The following is an 18,728-nucleotide window of genomic DNA, read 5'->3' as shown; positions in this document are numbered from 1 at the left end:
ACTTGTGACTTGTATGGAATTTAGATGGGGAGAATCTATACGAATCCAATTCCCATATTAACCTGTAAGTATTTAGAGTCAGCAGTACGGAACATTTTCTCCTTAGGTACAAAATGTAAAGAAACCTTTAGCACCTCTACCCCTAGAGAGACAAATCATTCACTGCCAGTCTTCTCGCTGCTTTTAATAATTTCAGGTAGATGGAAGAAAAATCAGTTTTGAACAGTAAAAGCAGGCAAACTGCAATCAAACTTGGACAATTCCAATTGGATAATCACCCCCTTCCCCCATGTACCGTGATGTTGTTAGAGAGTCTGATAATTATTTGATTTGCAGATGTAAGTGGAATTTATTGTAACAACAAATATAGTGATGTCAAAGCCCCAACCTTGGATTGAAGCAGGCAGCCAAGGGGGAAGTGTATTAATTTCAAACAGTATCACAGGCCAGTGCCTATTAGGGCGAACTATTCTTCAGTCCCCCCCATCAGAATTAATCATTGGAAGTTAATTTGAAGCTCAGACAAGTTGCTGTTAATTTAGTGCAGGGAGGACGGGATGGAATAAAAAGCCGAGGTGCTGGCCAAGCCTCCTGGGTCTCATTAATCAGCCAGCTGAGACGGCCTGGCTTGATTACAATTTGCAAAAAAATTCATTAGAGTCTAGGCGATTGACAATTTTTCTCTCTGCCTGCGATCTGAGTCATTAAGCAGCCAAATGAAAGCCCTGATGATGGTGATGATGACAGCCATCAAACCCCCCTGGCTTGTTTGTCTTCTTTCTCCCTCCCTCCCTTCCTTCCTTGCCCTGGCTCAGTGGCTTTCACTTCGGGACAATTCAAGACCTCCCCACCCCCACCAGCTACAAAATTTCCGTTTTGATTGTTTTGTTTGTGTATAGTTGGAGATAAGGCTCCATTGGTGAATAACTTTAATAAGTATTTGGCAGATAGACAGTTTGCCTGTTTTCTCCCCTCCCTTCCACCCAGATTCCTATATATGCACACTTCAGCCTGGGATAGATGCACATCACCGCTTACTATATATATATATATATATATATATATACACACACACACACACAGTGAGTGTAGATATTCGTTTAGTGCTGATTTCCACTTCGTTAAAAAAACATATTGATTGGCTATCTGTGAGTATATACATATTCATAGCCTTAAGAAGCTTGCTTTGCCGATCTGTCTTCTTTTTGTAATCGCAGGCATAGGCAGCGGAATGGGATGGACCACAAGGGCCATGGCAAAATAATATTGGTGTAATGGTGGGAGCCAACACAGTAGCAACAATTAGACAGCCTGGGTGCAGGATCAGAAACTGTGGTTTTTGGGGTTTTTTTTGGTCACAACAACCACAAAGATTTTGGCTGCCCCTGATTGCAAGTCCAGGCCTTTCACATTATGAGGGTATTTCTCAAGAGTATTTATTCGAATCCGCTTAGAGTATTGGGTTTTAATGTTGCAATAATGATGTGTGTGTGTAAACATAAGCAGATATATACATACACACACACACCCCTATCAAATGTTCTAAAGGCAGATGGGAGGACCTACGTTTTTTTCCTTTTCCAAAAAGAGCGATCGGATACGTGTCAAATACTCTTTATTCTTTCACATATCTTTCAACGAAGTACAGCAGACGACAAAAATTAAACCGTCTTCCTCCTTTTTTCACCAATAAAGCTATAGTGCACTAGGAATACATTCTTATTTATGTTGTCTGATCGCTTGTTATTTAAATGGTGTGCTATTTGCAGGGAGAGTGTCACTTTGCATCTTACTGCTTTAGGGAACGTTTGGCGAGAGTTCCAGTTTGAGTTCTGTTGCCCTTTGCCCTCACTTCCAGGCCATTCCGAATCCGAAATGTTAACGCCGGAAAAGAGAAAATAAATGATATTGAGGAAGTGTAAGTGATATAAATTATGTCAATAATGGTATTGATCTTCTGTAACAGTTGATTTAGTCTGTGCTGTTTAAACTTGATAACCCACCATTAGCCAGTACCTCTGCCCCAGACCTAGGCTAACAGGTTTAATTTTTCAGCACCAGCGCTGGTATATCTCTCCCTTCCTTAGAAATTGTGTTAGATGTGGGCTTCTAGTCCTGTTGAGGTTAAGCGTCTGCAAAAGCTTGCTAACAACGCTGTTAGAGTACCTTGGACGCTTTCTCACTTGTTGGAAGTTTTGTCCCTTATTCCAGTTTTGCAGATCTCGTTGAATCATGTTCCTAGTTTTAAAATATGCTTATTGATAAACAAATGGTTTGAGAGCGTGAAATAAGATCTTTCATCAAAAAAAAAAAAATACCCAAACCAAAGTCAGTTACAGTCAGAAACAGATTTGATGATAAATCATAGGCAAAGAAAAGAGCCGCTTGCCGGCTTTAGATTAGAGAACTTGGCCTCCAAACTCCAATCAGCATATTAAATCACATATTTCAAGTTTCCCTAGGGCTATGAGACTGTACGTATATTGTCCGGTGTCGACATTTTATCAGTGTAAACGTCTAAACAGGTGCAGCTGCAACCATAATTTTATAACCATTGGTATTCCATTACTGCCAGTTTAACTAATCTTGTAAAAACCTTCTTTGCTCTGTAATCAGCATTTCCATCAGTTCTTAGCCTTTTTAGATGTCAATCAGATAATAAATTGCACATAGGACTGGTTGCCTTGCCCATACCCGTGTGGACTGATGTACATCATTCTACGTGTATATTTATGTCTCAGATATATCTCTAGTTTTTCCCACTTTGTACCATTTTTTTTTACTTTAGTATGATTGCTCTGTGTCACACTCTAGTCTACGCCCATTTAACGCCATAATCTTGTTTTTCGTGGCATATTATGATAATACTCCATAGTGAGAAAAAGAGTACGCTGATAAAACTTAGAAAGCAGGGGTTGTTTATGATCTTACTTGTTAGAAGTTAATCAAATTGAAAATACAAATAGCTTACAACTAAAGCAGGGAATAGTTGTTTTATGTTGCTGCTCCCCCTTAAATTATCAGATGAAGGTGACAACCACTACTCCTTTCCGAACTGTCATTTTAACGCAACAAATTTTTTAATGTTCATATTTTTGAAATACAAAATCAGCCCTCTTCATCTTCCCCCTAAATACTTACATGGAAAATATCCTATTTTCATTTGTCAGATTTTAATTTATTTTTGTATAGTTAGCATTTGTGTTGCAAAGTAAATATTGCCAGTGCACTTTATCTGAATGTATATATTATCGCTCTAGATATGTGTAGGTATGTATATCACCAAATATTTATATATAGTTCCTAGAATACTTTCTTCAGAATTTAGAAATGTAAACATAAATCCAATAGGTAAATGCCAAAATATTAAAAATTACTTCAAGCTAAGTGTATTGTTAAATAAAAATTGAGGAAACAAATTAAATTAAAACCCTACTCCAATGTGCCTTAACATCACAAAAGAAATTTAGAAAAAAACATATACTGTATAGAACTGCTGGTCTTTTAATTCTTAATATTCACAAGACTAGATTTTGTTTTAGTTTTATAACTTATAAAAAATAAGCTACATTGAAATAAATTAACAATAGAGAATCGTGCTTTTTTTTTTTTTAACATGGCTTATATTAGATAGCTAACCAAATTTAATAAGTGGCCAGAAAGCCAGGCAAAAATATAGTTTCATCGGGTTACTGGGTAATCAGGCACAGCAGCCAACAAAAAGAAGAAAAGTCAAAACTACAAAAACAAACCAAAACACACTCCCCCCCCCCCCCCTTTACCTTTGGCAAAGGTAAAGCAGAAACAAAAAAGTGGGAGAAATAGTGGTCACTTTTAATGCAATTCCTTTTAGTCTTTGTTTGCTGGAATGTAAAGAGGTTTGTTTCATGATAATTGATTATTTGGTCCCACATGACCGAACACTGAAGTGAAAAATTTTTTACATCTATGTACAAAGTCTAATAATAGTTTAATAAATATCTCTTTTCAGCTTTTATAATTTTTCCTAAAACAGTTTAAAGTCATTTTTTTTTTTTAGAGATTTGTCTATAAACTGCTTTGATATGTTCAAAGTTGCAAAGTTCTTTCTTAGGTTTGAAGGACCTAGGTAAGTTGACCTCAACTTTTCTTATTATTTAAAGAGGAAATCGATGGTGATGGTGGTGGTGATGTTGCTGGGGCTGTGCTCACGGTCTGGCTTGTTCCAGCTGCTGATGTTGACTCCTGATAGCAAATCTACTAACATGGACAGGAATAGGTACCACAATCTTAGGGTTCCTGGAAGGTTCCCCCGTTTTGGAGTTGGCGTTGCCAGCTTTAACCCTTTTCCACTTGGCTCTTCGGTTCTGGAACCAGATTTTAACCTGCACTTCACTCAGTTTGAGGGCATGGGCGATCTGAGATCTCTCAGTTAGGGACAGGTATTTTTTGCAGTGAAACTCCTTCTCCAGCTCTAGCAACTGTTCGCTAGTGAATGCTGTCCTCCTCCTCCTATTCTTCCCCGTGGACGTGGTACTGTTCGGGTTACTGTTACTGTGGCCGCTTTCTTCCAGCGTAGTGCCAGAGTCCTCTTCCTTATGGCTGGCCTGGCAGGAAATATTGTCATCAGAGCTGTAATCAAGGTCACTGTCCATAGAAAAACTCTCTTCTTTGTTTTTCAAATCATCCTCTGCTTTGGAGTCCTCCTTCCCTTGTCCTCTTACGGCCCCTGGTAGGCAAAAATAAAAGCAAAGCAATTTTAACATTTAAACGTAGAGTGACTTATTTTTCATGGCAGGCGGTTTACTTTTCTCTAATAGTTTCTCATAGATATATTTCAGTTTTGTTTTTTTTTTAAGTACATGAAATTAATACACGATTAACTATTCCCTAAATCACATCAAAGCAGTTTTTTTTTAAACATGTGAAAAAGACATCTAGTTGGCAAAAAGACAACTACTAAAATAGTGGTGAATAAAACTGAATTTCTAACAAAGTTTGAGACTATTTTCATGCCCCTTTGATTCAAGAGAATATTAGTTAAGTAAAGAATTCAGTCTGAGGATAGTGTTAAGTCGGTAGATGGCAGAGGAAATTCAATTATTTGCATATTGGTTTTTAAAGTTTATATACATATAGACAATATGACAAACGGGGTTTGCAGGTTTGAATCGGAATGACATTTAAAAAAAAACAACTTTACAGAATTAAAGTATTATTTTTGTATTATCTACACATTAAAAAAACGCTGCCTGATGTTTTATTTATGACGAGATGACCAGCGATATTTCTTTCATCTTGTTTTTAAAAATGCTATTTTGGGTTGGAGTGATTCATTTCATGATAGGCTAATTTCACCAGTGCTTCAGTGACCATTATAACAGAAAAAGTTTACAGGATTAGTCTCAGGATATCCTAAATTGTATTTTATAAGCATTTCATAGACCCATTTCCTGTTATAAAGACACGTTTCCGGTTAATAAAAAATAATTAGTACGATTGTTTAGGGGGGGGGGGGGGGTCTTTTTTTTCTGAACTCAGCGGTTCGTGTCTAAAATTTGTCCGTATGGCATCAACACGCATAGAAACTTTGCAGTTCTGTGTGACAGCGAATTCAAATTGTCTAACTCTTTTAAGGAAGAAATTTATCTTAACTTTTTCTCTGTTCTCCCGCCCCCTTGAAAAAAAGGACTGCAGTATTCTAAAAGTTATGAAGTTAGAACTAGGTTAAAAGTTACAAACCTCGAGACTCACCCAGAGAAGCTTGCACTGCCTCTGAAGCCCCAAAGGAGAGCAGAGGGCTGTCTTTACTCAGATAACATTTCCCGTCTTCCTGGTCTGCTTGCATCCCTTCTGTCTTGTCAAAGGTCCCTTGGAGAGTCTGGGCTCCAAACTTTCTGGCTGCATCTTGATGCTGAGATGATGCTGAAAAGCTGCTAGGTAAAGTGGCCATAAGGGTGGAAGTGAGAGCCATTCCTTGTGCTAAACTGGAGCAGAAGCCCGTGGGTAGGCTGGGGATCTGATGGTGAGGATGGGCTGGGGGTAGGGCTGACTGTAGGGAGGCCTGAGGAAGAGTGGGAGGGGGAGGAGGTGGGGGAGGCAGCACCACCGGCCTGTAAGGCATAAACATGGGGTAGCCGGTGTAGACAAAGTGTCCTGGGCTGGGTTGGGGAGGACTGCCGATCAGAGAGTCTATACTGAAGGCAGTGCTGCTTCCCAAAGGGCGCTGCATCATCATTAGGGGAGGCTGGAAGGCTGCACTCATATGAAATAAAACTAGAACCAAAAAAATTAAAGAAATGAACCCAAATTATGGGGATAACCTCCCAGAAACACCCCCTCCCCTTTCCAGGGAGAACTGAATAAAAGACAAACCTCCCCCTCTCCAGGAAAAACAAAAAAAAAACCCCAAAACCTTCAGTCCATTTTGTAGTTGAGAGGGGCTGATGTGGAGAAAGTACGTGCTGCAGCAGCTCCCGTGGCTCTTCAGCCTCTGGCACTGGGCTCCCGGAGCTCTGAACACAGCCCTTCCTCGACTTTCCCTTGTCCGATCCCAGTCCCACCTAGTGTCCGCGAACTGCCGCTTCTTCCTCGGGCGCCGACAACCTCATCCACAGTGCTCTCCTTTCCCATTCACACTTTGCCAGTTTTTACAACCTTCCTAGCATCACGTGCGTTGCTCGCCCTTGTCCCATTGGCTGGGGGAGTAGGCGAAGAGGCAGCCCTGTCCTCTCCAGTGAAATGATAGCAAAGAAGTAACTGAATGGCAATGTTTGGTGCTAGAAACCTGTCAACTCTTATAGAGCTCTAAACAGAGCAATACGTACTTACGGTATACCATAAATGCGCCGTGTTATTTGGCGGATACATTCCTGTTTGTCCGTATTCTAAAAATCTAATATCCATTATTGGCCTTTAACTGTTAGAAAACTAATTATTGCTCAGACTGCTAATATAAGAAGAGTTGCATTAGCTAATCATGGGTTGATCAGATTTGAAAGAGTACATTCTATAGGAGAAGGCGTTCAATTAAGTACCTATATAGTGCGATGCTAGTTTAAAACACTATCAAACAAAATAGAAAAAAACCCCGTATAGGGCCACAGCTAATGAACCCTTATAGGGGAAAGAGATCATGAATTTGTAATTAGCATAATCGAGAAAAGAAAATGGTGAGCGATGTGTACTGTAAGATCTGTAATGGTTCTGTGGGTCACATGTTTTAAAATGATCATTTACACAATGAATTATTTCATGCTTCTTCCCAATACTGTACTTTATACAGCATCTTTCCTTTAATAGTTCAACTCATAATCCATCCAAGCCAGTTTCTCGGAAAACAAGTTTTTTTTTAATGCTTAAGAAACTATTCTGATATTTCTAAAGTATATGCCCGAATTCCAAAAATTACTAACCTCTTATTTTTATTTAACATATATAAGAGGGGATGAAATAAGTAAAAGATTTTCTAGCTACAGACAATTATATAGATGCTTACTGGAGGTTTCCTTTCCTAAATGTGGTAGTGCACATGCTGTCTGCTTCTTTTCTTTGAACAATAATTCAGTTTTTTCTGGAATGTTATCTTTTCCAGTATCCCTTAAAGCTTTATTCTTTTAGGTTGCCTATTATCTTTCTGTACATTCCTCCAGCCTCTCCCCCACCCCCAACACACACACTCTCTCTCTCTCTCTCTCCTGGTGATTGATTCCTTGTGGACCTATAGAAGAAAAATCAAACGTGTTACTGAACAATCAAAACACATCTGTTCTCTTCCGGTTTCCTAGTTCTTACTGACTGTTCTTTTTTACAGCTGCAATCAAATCGAAAGTGTGGAAGTTGACTGTTCAGACAAGCCATCATATTAATAGCACTAACAAAACAGTAGACAGAAATGGATAGGGAGACCAATGGGTTTTTATTAAAATCGCCTGGTTAATGGCGAATTACTTTGATTGGCCCTCATGGACAATTCTATACTTTTCAGATCTGCTAGAAGATTGGGGCTAAAACCATTTAGCCCGTTCTTTGCACAAAAGCTTTACTGGGGCACAGAAAGTAAGCAATTGTATGTAAGTAATAAAATATCTCGTAATTTTATATAATTATAAATGTCTGCTGTCCATAAACTTGACGAGCTTAGAAGTCTGGTGTGAAACCTACTGTAGCAAAGTTTAATCGTGTGTAGTGTTCTATAAGATCCCATCACTTCACAACTCATCACTTCATCATTTCCTTTTTAATGTATGTAAGACTGCACTGGATTTTTTAAATATAGTTTCTCAAGTTATTCTGTAATTGACATTGGAACAAGTGCTTGTAAAAGTATCATTTGTATGAAAAAAACATCAATCTCTCCAATATCTGAAATTACATTTCTTAGCTATTTTGTAATAACCCTGCCTGATTTATAGATGCAATAAATTGCCTGTTAACTTTATTTGGTGACCTTAACTCGAAGTAACTCTATTCAAACCCTCTGAAAAACAAGGACAAGACTTAAAAAAATCTCTCTCGAGACCGATTTTTGTCCTCTGTAGTATACATAGGTATATTTTAATTATATGAAAACGAGCTTTTAATAGTTTATTAATCACTCTAAAAGGTATCTTTTATGACACGTGCAATGTTATTCTGCACTGTTAAACACCAGAAAAATGAATATTACTGTCGCATTTCAATTGTGGGGGCAAAGAAAGCAAATCAAAGTAAAGAAAACAGGAAGGTCTGCAGGCCAATCCCTGACAGCGGAAAACTATAATGTTACATTGGCTGTGTGTATTCTCCATTATTATTTACCATATAAGAAGTATGATATTCCTTGCACTTGCTGGAGACCAGTATAAAAAACAAACCCACATTAGATGGTACAAATTGCTTGAAAACCCATTCTCATAACAAATGTTGGTTTCTGAAGTTTTTGAGTAAAGTTTCCCAGCTATATTTTTAAATTACAGTGTATATACATACCTGTTTCATGTACTCAATAAAATCGGTTCGTTAATCGGTAAGCATATATCCGTTACGTCTACCTTAAAACTAAAAATCAGAGTTACTGGACGAAATTTTAGATTTAGATTCTCGATATTGGATCTGGCTGTCAGTTTTTAGACCAGAATGCAAGATTAATTACAGAGCTACAAGCTTGTGAACAAAACTTCTCCTCTCTTCATGAGTTGCTAATATTCTGTGTTAAATATCCATCTTTCAAAAAGAAAATATTCATTGTGAGGGCGGGGGTAGAAAACTCACTTTATTTTGATTGCTTTCGTGTGTATTTGTTTCTGAATTAGTAACATCGTTAGGTGTGGTCAGGATACTGCTCTATGAAGACAACGTTTTTCAGTATAATTTTTTTACAGTCAGGTAAGACATTTATTAAATAATTAGCTTCTTTTTTTATGCGTGTAGATTTTATAAACATTCGTTTTGCTCCTTTCAACGCTCATGTTTATCCAAGACAAGAACTGGAGAAAAACCAGACTTCCAAAAACAGGTGACTGTTGATCCAAAACAATGATATCTTGTATTAAAAAAAATCAAAACCTTAATGGTTTTCTGAACTATGTTCGTCATCTCAGTTTTATCGCCCTTTGAGGCACGTTATTATCTTTAATTTTTGAGAACGCTTTGCACGCTTTATTGGTTGCAGGTTCAGCCAAGTGTGTTCTGAGCTATATTGTAGAGGAGTTTTAAGGACTCTTGCCTATATATTTAAAGAGGACCAAGTGCTGGAGTTCAGCAATTTGTAGATTACACGGGACAAACAATCCTGGAGATTCCCGCCACATGCTATATAGGTTTGGATGAAATATTGTTTGGGGTAGCTGAGAGGTTTATGGGCTGAACATTTAGTGATCACGCCCCAGCCTTACCACCAATAATTTGTGAAATAGCCTGGGCTGGTTTGTATTTAGGGGGTAGGACCATTGCTATTCAAAGTAGCCAAAGTTAGAACAGTGCCTCCAATGCTCTGCAAGGGCTGACAAAGAGGTTCTTGTGTAAAAGCCCCCATCAGACACACCAATTTGCAAGGCGCAAAGGCACTGAAGCTTCATCTTTTAGACTATTTTATTCATGCTTTCTTTCTTTCTTTTTTCCCTGTGAAAGACCAAAATAGACTTCATGTGGTTCTAAGTGAAGTCAGCCCCTGACTTGGCTTTGAAAACCTCTCCTACAATTATGCAAAAAAGCTATTCACTTACGCTCTGGAATTAAAAGGGACCAGGCCCGCTCCCTTTTCACGGCCAGCCTCTCATGTTTGGCTTTTCAAAGCACTTCCAACACGATGTCTTTCTTTGGGACAAAGGGCCGAACAAAAAAAAGTTCCCAAACTTGTAAATTGCACGTCAAGAGAACCTTAAACAATTTAAAGCCCATAAATAAACGAGAAAAGGATGGCAAAAAGGCAAACCCATTCAATTAATATACTTTCCCAAGCAGCTCATGTGGTTTATAAGAAGCAGAAGTCTTTGGATTCTTTCCCCAAATAATATTATTCTTGCTCACAAACAGAACAGTCTTTAGAAAGTGGGCTCCTTTAAAGTAGGGCATACCAGTTTGTTAAGTAAAAACCTTCTTTAAAATATAGATATACTGTTTTAAACCTTGAGCAGAATATGTTTTCTTATTTCGAAGATGATCTTTTCTCTGCCCCTATGGTGTTAGCCATCTGTGGCATGTTTTAGAGAAAATATTGAAATGCATTTTTTAAACATATTTTGGTTGAAAATGTTTACTTAGCTCCTGGATTACACAGTTCTAAAAAAAATATGTCTTCAAACTATAGATTTATAAGACATTATTTGTTTATGTATCAGAACATATTTTTATGTGTGACTTTTGCTTAGCTGGTTAGTTACAAGGGCTTTTGCGTTAAGAATGCTATTGGAAAAGTAAGCGTTCTTTCCGACTTCTCATTTTTCGAAGTTGTCTGTTTTACTAGTTATTTGGACAATAATACATAATCTGTTTATGATTTTACAATGAAAAACTGTGGTTATTTCGATCACTTAAGGAGTCACATTTGAACTAGTGTGTCTGGTATTTCACTAATGGTTGGGGTGGAGTTTGCAGTCATAGATTAAGGAGTAGCCATTGTGAGTCAAGTATGCACTTGTTCTGGTTTGTACCACTTTAGATATTATATTCTTCCCCTTACTAAAAATGAAATTGCTCCGTATAAAAACCTTCCGAACAGCTTTACCCTCAAAGCTAAAACACTTTTTTAAAGTACAATATTTTTACTGAACACTGAAAGATAACACTTACGTTCCATCTTTATATCTGCTTTGTCTTACTAACTATATCCTGGTTCACGCTTGCTTTGCTTTCTCTGATAGACCTAATGTCATATGAACTGGCTCAGCATAACCTTTCTCGCTGCTTTTCCTCTGTCCTCCTCTTGGGTATTCTACGAGGAGTCGGTTACAATTGCACTTCTTCCACTCAGATGGATTACGGAGAGAAGAACCCTAGGGACAACAGTGGGAAAACGTAACTGATGCCATATAGAAGGTCCCCGGAAAACAGAAATCACACGGGGAAAGAAGATTGGCAGTAATATACACGGAAAGCTGATAATACAGAAAGATGAAAACTCGCTCACATCTTCAAGTTAAAACGGAAGGGTATTTAAAAGACAAAATAATAATAACAACAACAATAATAATAATAATAATAATAATAATAAAAAAGTCGGATCCCCTGCATGAAGTGCTCACTGGGTGAATTTTTCCATTCAGACCATAACTGGTACAATGTTATAGGGCGTCTAACGTACCAGTTATATACAAAAAGATAGTAATGTTGACAGAAAATGTGCTTCAGGTCCGGGACCCATTGAAAGAATCTCATGGTTGTTCAATGAATCCCAGGGCACCACTGCTCAATGTATTGGTAAAACATGACTTTTTCACACTCGCATTTACTGCACCAGGGAAATTACAACTAAAGCTAAGGCTGACTTCTGCATGCTTATGACATAATTATATCTGTACACCTAGGTTAGTTAATAACACAGTAAGGTGGAGCACAGGATGATTTAACAATCTCTTTTCACAGGGGAATAGTGGAGAATATGATTCGTGTTTTAAACATTGCATTTAAAATTATTTTTCTAACCTAGGCAAAAGGGAAGTGACATAACAGTCAAGCAAACCCGAAGGACCTGTAACTGCGCGGAGACACACGTTAAACAGTGATGGACTTGTGGGCTTGGTGGGCTAAGTGATTATTAATACTTATGTATGATTTTACTTCTTTCTGTGCTTGGCTGGTTAGGACATGACGTGCACAGGACCAGTGGAGATTCTCTGTCCGAATTGCAGCAGCGAGGTTAGAAGGTGAGCAGCTGATTAGTATCTCTCGGTCCCAATCTGAAGTGGAATCTGGCCTCTGGAGCACTTGGATCTTGCTGTGACTTCAAAGGCAACTTTAAATCCCTTTCTTTTAAAAACAGTATACTCCCTTTTATCTGCCTTCTCTAGTGCATTGTTCAGAAAATGATAGATATGTTAATCCCTGATAACTGTAAACAGAGGGCTGAGACAGTAGCAAACACCAGCAGAAGTAAATCCTTAAAAGCCAGCAGAATGTAGGAGAGATTTTAACAGTATAAGCAAAGCTTTCTTCTATGATACGTTTATTCATTGTTTCATTCTGAATTAGTCTCGAGGGCCATCGGCTTGTCCCCAGACTAGAGCCCGACTCTGACGGGAGTGGAGCTGGGGGGGGGGGGGGGATCAGCAACCCACCCCATCTGGATGGTGCGCAGGCGGCTATGGCAGGCTCATCCCATGAGCCAAACTGGCCAGAGAGCCCAGAGGGAGGGGGTTGGTGGACAAGGACGGCTCAAAGACGCTGGAGACAGCTAGAAGAATGGGACGGCTGTTGGTCCAGTTGGGCAATTTACTTTTAAAAGTTCATAGGTCCCCAGTAGAGAACATTTCCTTCTTCCTGGGGCCGCGACCTCCCAGGCTCAGGAAGGATCCTTGCTGCTCCTCGGAGGAGGCTGGCTCATCCTCCCTTTATTGTTAGGTGATTGTAGTCGTATGCTGGATTGTGGGTTCTCGGGGATTATTTGTCACAGTTTGGGGGATACCCAAGCTAAGAGCATGCTCTAAAGGAGGTCCTTAAGAAAACGGCCTTGTTAGTCATCAGGTGCTGAATAAGCTCTGGAACTCAGGCATGGAGGTCAGTGCCTGTCATTAGCTCTAGCTGCTGTGGCGGGTATTGTTTTGAAAAGATTCTGCTGCTCGGATTACTAGCTGCTGAAAAGGGAGATAGTCTGATTTATTTATTTATTTTATTTACAATCTCTTATATCCTGCCCAACTACCAATCTAGGCGGTTTACAAATAAAACAATCAAATACGACTAACAACTTGTCAATAAGCAAAGCTTCGGCCTGTGTTTACTCAACCCACTTGTCTGTCTGGTATTTATGTGCATTTGTAGAATTTAAGTACTAGGGGTGATTTTTGTATGTATTTATATTCTGGGTAAGGAAGGGGTGGTGAATTGTCTCGTATCCCACTACTGCCTAAAAGTGCAAGTAAACACTTGGTACTGGAACTTCTGGTCTAGATGCAGCCTATGTGTCCAAGTAAGCACCCAGATTTCTGCTAGTCTTCCTTTTGCTGTAGAGTACATTCTGCATAAAAGTGGCACCCAATTGTTACTGCGTGTTTTATTTGTTCAGTAAAAGAAGAAATAAGAATCCACCATCTCCATTTCTGGTTGTGATTGTTATGTCAGCAGGTAGGTAGGAAGGAAAAGGTGGTTTTTGGAGTTACGCTATGTGGCTCAGTACTGTAAGGCGGTCGACAGCATGTTAAGGGGTTGAAGAGGGCAAAGCAATGGAAGGGCACAGCATGGCATCGCCTTTTAAACCTGCTTGCTCTTAAAATCTTCTCCACAGCCCTGTGAAGCATGATCAGCCCCAAACTAGATCAGCTACCCAGGACAACCCATCCATCTAAGGAGGAGCAAAAAAATATATTGGGGAAATACTTTATATAACTTGCTTTCTCTCTCTCCTTATTTCATCACTAGTATGCATTTCCGTCGGAAAGGTAAAATCTAGAGTAGTCTGGTCTTTCCGAATGATTCTAGCATGAACTTTTCCAGGCAGTTTCCAATGAATCTGTGAAAGGAATCCAGAAAGCTGTTTAAATACTTTCCCTAGGAATAAAGATGATATTCTCGTTCCTGTCATTCTCCTTTAAAATATGCAAGCTATCAACCAAACAGAAGACGCAGATATCTACACCTGGTTACACTTGAGATTTTTCAGGGAAATAATTTCATGGTACCGAAAGCACACACGAGTATATGGGTGAAAAATAACGCGACTTTTTGATTACTGGGTTTTGGTCAGGGTCAGGGTCAGGGCTCCTTCAAATGCTCGTGTATACCAAGGACTGCAAGGATTCCGAGGTTATCATGTTGAAATTAGTAGACGAGAAAACAGAGGTGCTCTTCCCAATAATTTAATTACATTTTTCATAGGCAAGAATTTTTAAAAAATATAAATATACGCTTTTCTTCTGAAACTCCAGAACGGCTAACTCACTCTGAAACAGAAAGTTCTGAGTATACGAACACTATATTTTTGTTCCCTTATCGCAAACCGTGAAGACGTAACATACTATGATGAATAACAAGATCCTTTTAATATCTGTACTTGGGAGTATAACACAGCTGTCCGCTATTAAACTGGGAGGCCCTCCCAATCAATATTGATTCACTTAAGTAAATTAATTTATTTTTCACCGTACCATTATTCCATTAAATTAAAAATATGAAATTTGAAAGTTGCAAATTCCCCTCCTTTGTTATAAATGTGGAAGTAGAACCTAAACCTTTGTTCATTTTTCGGATTGGTCCTACTTGCTGGCGGAAGACAAGAATCTTCATTGTACGTCATTTAGTTGTAGTTATCACGAATTCAAACTTTTACACGAAGGATATTTAGAATCCTTACAGAGGAATAACCAGATCTGAGCAGGTATTGTTTTATAATTGTTCAATATTTAAATTCCCAGAGTAACTCCAAATAATTTTTGAAATAGTTTTTTTTTATTATTACTATGAAGCAAAGGGGAAACACATAAACACACACTTGCTTAGCAAAATGTATAATTCCCTTACTCCTCCCCCCATACACACAATTGTATGTAGACACATTGGCACTCACACAAATGATGATGTATAGCTATCTTCCTACATCATAGAAACCTTGTAAAACGTGAGTAGTTTGATACCTTGATATGTCCTCCCCCCCCCCCACTCCCCCCGTATCAGTAAAAAGTCAAAGCCACAAGCAGGCCAGAATATGTGTAGTTCCACTGAGGAATTGTCGACTGGCTTGAAAACCCGAATAAAAATCTCAGCTCCCCCTAGGTCAGAGGGGCACAGTCTCATTAAAACCACTCCAATCCTGGAACTGCAATGCAGACATTAAAGTGCAGTATTTTTCAATTAGAGCTGACGAATTCAATCAAAATTCCATAGATTAGGATGAAATGAGGCATGGGTCATTTACAGGGGAATTTAATTGCAGAGCCATTAGACAAATAGTATATCTGCCATTCTCACATTATCCATCATTTTCGACATCAATACAAGAGGAGCATCTTTGCTAATATTGAAGCACTTGCAAGACTCTCAGCCCTGGAAACCTCCTTTCTCCCCTCCGTGTCTTCAGATGAGATCTGATTTCATTTAAAGCAGCCATGGGGGAGGATATAGAGTGAATGTACGTGTGTGCAATCAGCTCTATCAGGACTTGGATGCCTCGTTCTTTATTTGTATCGCTTTGTGCATGATCTCCTGACTCCTGTCATTATAATATTCCTTTTTCGTGTATGAAAAAACATGCATTTTTAGATAGCATGCTGTAATTAAAATATGAGTTATGTTTACATAATTTGAGTTATTAGTAATTAAAATATGAATTATGCTCACATTATTTAAAAAAAGCATTGGTTCCCCAATCTACTGTCCATAAGCTTAGAATAAGCAAGTACAGAACTACATTTCTTTTCTGGATGCATTCTGTTTCTCTTAGGCTCGATGACCTTGAATATTTCTGGGTACTGTGCTAATTTACCTGTTGTAGATCTGAGCAAGCCAGGATGTTACTGTGCTGTTTATTACTAGAAGCCTGTGTTTGCAGTACCTATATAGGTTATGATACTTATTAGTGCACATTATTTTACTTTTAAAAAAAGAGAAGATTCAAGTTTGGATTCACTTAGAGTTGTGGCCAAGGAGTAAACTACTGATATTTACTGTATTGCATCTATTTTGCTTAAAAATGGAGAAGGTGTGTATAAAATGCATGGATCTTTAATTTTAAAGATGCATGCAAAATAGGAAATAGTATAACATACTGTACTGGGAAAAGAAAGAAAGATATTTCCTATTTTAAATCATTTTCTGCTTGTGATGTTACAATATGCTGCTGTGGAAACCAATTTGCTGTCTACAGAGTTCCTCTAAGTCCTAACAATTGTTTTTAAATGGGAAGGATACCTAGTTATATCCATTCTCAAATATGACAATGGCAGACCCTGTCTCAGTATAAAAATGCAGTAAATATAATTGCTGTATTTCTCTTTGCATATCTATTTGTTTGTCTATCTAATCCTTCAAATGGTCACTAACATTATTAGCTAGAGATAAATCTGCTTTCAAGTTGCACTGAAGGTCTTTGTCTTAAAGATTGGCAAGATTGAAAAATAATGATATTAATAGTTAATCTCTGGTCAATCAGGTCACAGTCAAATGCTTTCACCCTGGTTGATGACATCACAAAAACATTCTGGCAGTTGTAATTAAAATAAGACAGTCTAAAATAGCATCAGTGAGGACTAATTTACATATTTGAAGCAATATTTGGATACCATTTATATACAACAGAAACAAAATCTATACTGGTTTATTCTTCTAGTTCCCTTTTGATGGTGGGACAGGACTTCAGCTAACTATCCATGAGAAATATTGTACTTTCAAAAACATGCAAAAACCTGAAAAACTCCAGCCAATGAATGCATCTGATTCCTGAAATGATCATTTTTCTTTAAATTTGGGAATCTTATTATTTTCCAAAAGCAGGAAACTCAAATTTGGATACATGTATTTTTTCAGATTCAAGTAACACCAAAATATATTGGCACTCTCTCAATTATCACCAATTATATCCCTATAAAAGTCACATACTATGCTCTCTCTTGTTTCTTCTTAGATAGAAATCAATATAGATATTTACAACTGAACTAAAAAAAAACTCATCACCTTTGCATTGCTGGAAAGACTAACAACAGTTACATTCTTTCTCAGATACAGTGTTCCCATTATGACAGGCTAAGCATACATCCCTTTTAGACAAACAGACCCTCCCACACAAACACATTCATGACAGTAACAATTCACCCCTCCAGCCCAGTAGAAATATAGCTCCCTGTCTGGCAAACAATTCATGGAGGGGCCCATACAGAAAGCATTATCATGGATTTAATCAGTTTTTTTTTTTTAATAACTGTATCTTTATTAAAAGTTAACAAAAATAACAGACAGCAATCAATAACAACAAGAAACACTGATATCATGGCACATGTAACACAGCTGCCCCCCCCCCCCCCCAGTAACGATAACACCTAAGAATAACTAATACACCTACTCTACCCCTTACACCCCATCCCTCCCTTCCCCCTTACTGGAACCTACACTGCACCTTTCCAGTTGGAGATACCTCCCTCACATTTCTTGATAATAATTCCATTTGTCAGTTTGCAAAGCACTCAATCTATAGTATTCACATAGAATACCCAATCTCTCTTTAACCTTATCCAAAGATGGTGGGTCCAGAGTATGCCAGTGAGAGGCAATAAACATATGAGCTGCAGTAAAAACTAAGACATTAGTTTATACATGGCTCTTGTTATTCCTTCCATTCTTCCATTAAGCAAGGCAGTTTCCAATGGAATAGGAGCTGACTTTGTGGGTGCTGTGGGTGCTTGAGCACCCCCAATATTGAGAAAAATCCTTATATGTGTCCAAGGAGGGGTTATTTCCATTGGGCTTAGCACCCCCAATAATTTTCAAAAGTTGGCTCCTATGGACTTTCCATAGTACTCGATACAGGTGCTTCAAGGAACTGTTGTGCATAGATAAACACCTCCCTCCAAGAGTCTTGAACCTTGGGACAATTCCACCAAATGTGACTATACTTTCCCTGCTGCCCACACCCTCACCAACACAGACTATCTCCTCTTGCTGGAATGGTCTGCATTCTGAGGGGGGACTAGTGCCATTTCATCAAAATCTTAAGACCATTCTCAATAATCCGAGGTGCATAACACAGTTTATGCGTGCACAATAAGATCTCTGTCCATTCCTCCTCAGAGAATGCTCTATCTAGATCTTTCTCCCGTGTCCTCCTATAACTAGCCTTCCAGTTATCCAGGGTAACAAGGAGGTTATACACTAAAGGTATGCAGGCCCTGCTAACTTGCTGTCCTGCTAGCCGCTCAAAAGCAGATTTAACACCCCCACCCCCTATTATAAGCCTTTCCACTTGAATGAAGTATTTAACCTGAAGGTAAAGAAATAAATCACTACTCGGCAACATGTAGCAGTCTTGCAGAGTTCCAAAATCCAAGATTTGTTCATTCTTTATAAACTGGCAAAAAAACATATAAGTCCCTGTTTTTCCCATCTGTGCAAAAAATTATTTCCTCTCC

General features: G+C 38.4%; 1 protein-coding gene across 1 annotated transcript; it reads right to left on the bottom strand.

Moving 5' to 3' along the window:
- Positions 1-4,187: 4,187 nt before the first annotated feature.
- GBX2 (gastrulation brain homeobox 2) lies at positions 4,188-6,244 on the bottom strand. The gene is made up of 2 exons (XM_030210104.1): positions 5,734-6,244; positions 4,188-4,708 (listed from the first exon to the last, which is right to left on the bottom strand). Exons 1-2 carry the CDS (start codon positions 6,242-6,244, stop codon positions 4,188-4,190), a joined length of 1,032 nt encoding a protein of 343 aa, XP_030065964.1.
- Between the last annotated feature and the right edge of the window lie 12,484 nt (positions 6,245-18,728).

This window comes from Microcaecilia unicolor, chromosome 7, assembly GCF_901765095.1.
Source record: "Microcaecilia unicolor chromosome 7, aMicUni1.1, whole genome shotgun sequence".
NCBI classification, from domain to species: Eukaryota; Metazoa; Chordata; class Amphibia; order Gymnophiona; family Siphonopidae; genus Microcaecilia; species Microcaecilia unicolor.
Note: the sequence above shows the minus strand (reverse complement) of the source record. Positions and strands in the feature narration are given on the sequence as shown.

What these genes read in the sequence shown, in the direction of transcription:
- GBX2 (XM_030210104.1), bottom strand. Translation starts at nt 6,244, where the DNA reads ATGAGTGCAGCCTTCCAGCCTCCCCTAATGATGATGCAGCGCCCTTTG. An exon ending in GGCAGTGCAAGCTTCTCTGG is followed by an intron (nt 4,709 to 5,733) that starts GTGAGTCTCGAG and finishes TTTGCCTACCAG; the next exon opens with GGGCCGTAAGAGGACAAGGG.